At 46.5% G+C, this 3394-nt stretch overlaps 1 protein-coding gene across 1 annotated transcript; it reads left to right on the top strand.

The window, feature by feature from the left end:
• The first annotated feature begins 270 nt into the window (after positions 1-270).
• LOC115635540 (claw keratin-like) lies at positions 271-765 on the top strand. The gene has a single exon (XM_030534495.1). The coding sequence runs from the start codon at positions 271-273 to the stop codon at positions 763-765; it is 495 nt and encodes a 164-aa protein (XP_030390355.1).
• Positions 766-3394: the final 2629 nt, after the last annotated feature.

The following is a 3394-nucleotide window of genomic DNA, read 5'->3' as shown; positions in this document are numbered from 1 at the left end:
TTCAGACAAAGTCATTGAGAGGGGATCAAAGTGGCCAGTTGGGAGGGACATTTACTGCAAGTGGACAAGAGGCGTAGAAAGAGAAATAGGAACAAATACATGACCACACACAAAGAGACTAAGTCTGCTTCTCCTCTCTGTCTTAGTCTCTATGCAGAGCTCACTACAGTTGTAACCGAGCTTTGAAGCCTTTCTTCCACCAGCACTTGTACCCCTTCTCTTTACTCTAGTCCCTGTTGTGTGTTACAGGTTTACCTCCATCCAAGAAAGATGACTTTCTCCAGCCTGTGCTATCCAGAATGCGGGGTGGCCCGGCCTAGTCCAGTTACTGGCAGCTCCAACGAGCCATGCGTTAGGCAGTGCCCTGACTCCGAAGTGGTGATCAGACCCTCACCGGTTGTTGTGACCCTCCCCGGACCAATTCTCAGCAATTTCCCTCAGCAGAGTGAAGTGGCCGCTGTAGGAGCACCTGCGGTCGGAGCTGGTTTCGGAGGCTCATTCGGTTTGGGGGGATTGTACGGCTATGGAGGCCATTACGGAGGATTGTATGGTCTAGGGAGATTAGGTGGATACAAGGGCCTTTACGGTTACAGGAGATTATTGGGCCATGGGGGATACTATGGTTACCCAGGCCCTTATGGTTATGAAGGATTGTTGGGCTATGGGGGACACTGCAGTTACCCAGGCCTTTATGGTTATGGCGGATTATGTGGTTCCGGGGTGTCTTGCCATAGGTACCTCAGTGGAAGCTATGGGCCATGTTAAACCTGCCAGGAATATTCGTGGAACAAGGAAGAATCGGGAAATGAACAGCAAGATACAGATTCACCCCTGATCTTTTGGGCATGGCTTTCAGAAGTGCTGGGCAACCAGGGCTCCAGCTGAACCCAGTGGGAGCTGTGTGTGCTCAGCACCTTGGGCTGACAGCCGTGCTGCATTTCTAATGTTACGCTTTAGGACTCTTTCTACCAAGGCTTTCCCACCCGTGTGCTGATTCTCTTTTTCTCTTGTGTACTCATTCTGAATTACAGGCAGGCTGTTTACACTGACCCTGCGGTTCTCCTGAAACACTGGAAATACATTCTTTCTGCTCTGTAGTATTTCTTCCTGTAACTGTGTACTGCCGATTTCATTTGCATTAAAAACTCTGCTGCATCATAATATCAGTCTTCTGGTTCTCTTTGTTTCTTTGTCCTTTTTTAAAAATTGCACTGGAAAAAATTCCTCCCTGTGGAGCCAGCAGTACCAGGAACTTTCCAAGTTGCACCTTCCAAAGCCCTGGTGTGATAGGATAATCCAGCCCTTACATTGGCTGACAGCATTCTGCAGGCCCTGAGTACCCAGGTGGAATTCCTCCTAACATTACGTGGTTTAGCAAATAGCCTTTTCCTGTAAAGACTTGCCAGATTTTCATTTTAAGAATGTACATTTTAATTTGGTTTAAAAAAGACCAATGTCATGGTTCACAGTAAGTGTCTGTGTGAGTCTTTAAGTGATCAGGTTTACATAAAGGAAAGAAAAGTGGCCACCATGTACCTTCTGTTTCCTGTCTTACCTGCTGTGCGCTTTAGGTTTATGTCCATGGCAGAAAAATGTCTTGCTTCACAAGTGTGTGGTGCTACATTCCACCAAGCATGCACAACAGCTGCAACAAGCCAGACGTAAGGCAGGGCCTTGACTCCACAGTGCTGATCCAACCCCCACCAGCTGCCATGACCTTCCCAGGAGCACTTGTCAGTCTTTACCTCAGGAAAGCGGAGTGGGATCCTGGGGTGCCACTGACATTGGAGCTGGTGATAAAGGCTTACCAAGTTATGGAGGATTACACTGTAACTGATGACCCAGTGATTATGGGAGATTATAAGGTTATGGGGGCCAATATGGGTAGGATGGGCTCTATGGTTAAAGGGGCCATATGGTTGTGGGGGAAAACAAGGTTAGGGGGGATTCTGATGGGGTCATCGGTACTTTAATAGAAACTGTGGGCCATGCTAAACCCAGCAGGCATATCCATGGGAACAGAAAGAAGCAGGAAATGAACAGCAAGATACAGCTTCATGTCTGAGTGCACAGGCCTGGCTTTGAGAAGGGTTGAGTGCACCAAACTCCATGTGAAATAATGAGAGAGCTGCATTTCATCACCACCTCTGCAAACATTCCTCATGTTTGCCATGTTACCCTATATGGGTATCCTCGAATGCCTTCCTAGCTATGGGCTTCCTCTGTTATAAACTCAGTGGGCCTGATTCTCAATTAAACAATGGATTTTACACCACGCTGTAAAGAGAAAATGAAGCAGGGGCCATAAGGTGGATGTTGCCTACATCTACTAGACTTGAACACCTCTTTCCCGTGCCAGAGCACTGTCAAAAGGATTTGATGTCAATGAGAATTCGGCCAAGTGATCTCCTATCCATGGATATGGACCATTTCTTTCTGCTTTTTAACTTTCTAACAAGCTGAATTATGGAGAAGCTCTTTGAACCTCTGCTTTTATTGTGTTTTGTTTTAGTTGAGACTGACCAGGGCGAGACAAGTAATTAAAAATAATGGCAAACAGCCTTGATTGTCTGACTCTACAACTGCAATAAAAAAGAGAACTGTGTGAGAAATACACCACTCTGGAGCTGGAGATAGGATATAGCCCTTCGTGAAACCATGGAAATATTGTCTTGGTTCTCTGCTTCTTTTTCCTTTTCCTTTTTTTTCTTTTTTTCTGGACATTTTTCTATTCCACTTTATTTCAAATTCAAATATATACTACCTCATATTATTGGTTGTCTGGTTTAATTGCTCTTCCATTCATCATCTCATTATATCATCAGAGGCTTCCACATCTCTTGGCCAAAGTGTCCTCCAGGTTTGGATACCCCCAGTGGTGGTGCACAAGTCAGGAAAGCTTGAGGCCTATTATCAAGAAATGTTGAGCACGAACAGCTCCGGTTTGCTTCAATGGGAGTGTAACGGTGCAGCTTCCACAAACCAGCCAGAGACCTCTGTGTTGGTGCAATCACCCATGTTCTTTATTTCCTCCACCTGGTAGCTACAAACAGCTTCAGTCTTACAGGGACTGCTAGTTCCTGAGGCCAGCAGGGAAGAGCTCTCACTCCCTCTATTCTTTGGATCCTTCCTTTGTCTTACTTCCCTGGCTTCCTTCCTGCCAGCCATTATGTAGACCCTGGCTAAGGAGGTTCTCTGTTGTTCCCTGTTTGCCACTCAGGCTGGGTTTACTCAGCCAGCCCCAATTCCCCTCTCTTGATTGGAGCTGGCGTAACAGAGGCCTGGCTCACAGGGAGTCCTCAGTACTCAGTACTTTAGAAAAATGGGCCTGTAGCCTCTCTTATCAGGCAGCTAAAATCAATGGATAGAGGTTGGCTTAGCTGCTTCCACAAGC

The sequence above is a fragment of the Gopherus evgoodei genome, chromosome 1, assembly GCF_007399415.2.
Source record: "Gopherus evgoodei ecotype Sinaloan lineage chromosome 1, rGopEvg1_v1.p, whole genome shotgun sequence".
Classification (NCBI taxonomy): Eukaryota; Metazoa; Chordata; order Testudines; family Testudinidae; genus Gopherus; species Gopherus evgoodei.
This window is presented reverse-complemented; position numbering and strand designations above follow the sequence as displayed.

Excerpts from the sequence above, each read along its gene's own strand:
- LOC115635540 (XM_030534495.1), top strand. The coding sequence starts at position 271 with ATGACTTTCTCCAGCCTGTGCTATCCAGAATGCGGGGTGGCCCGGCCT.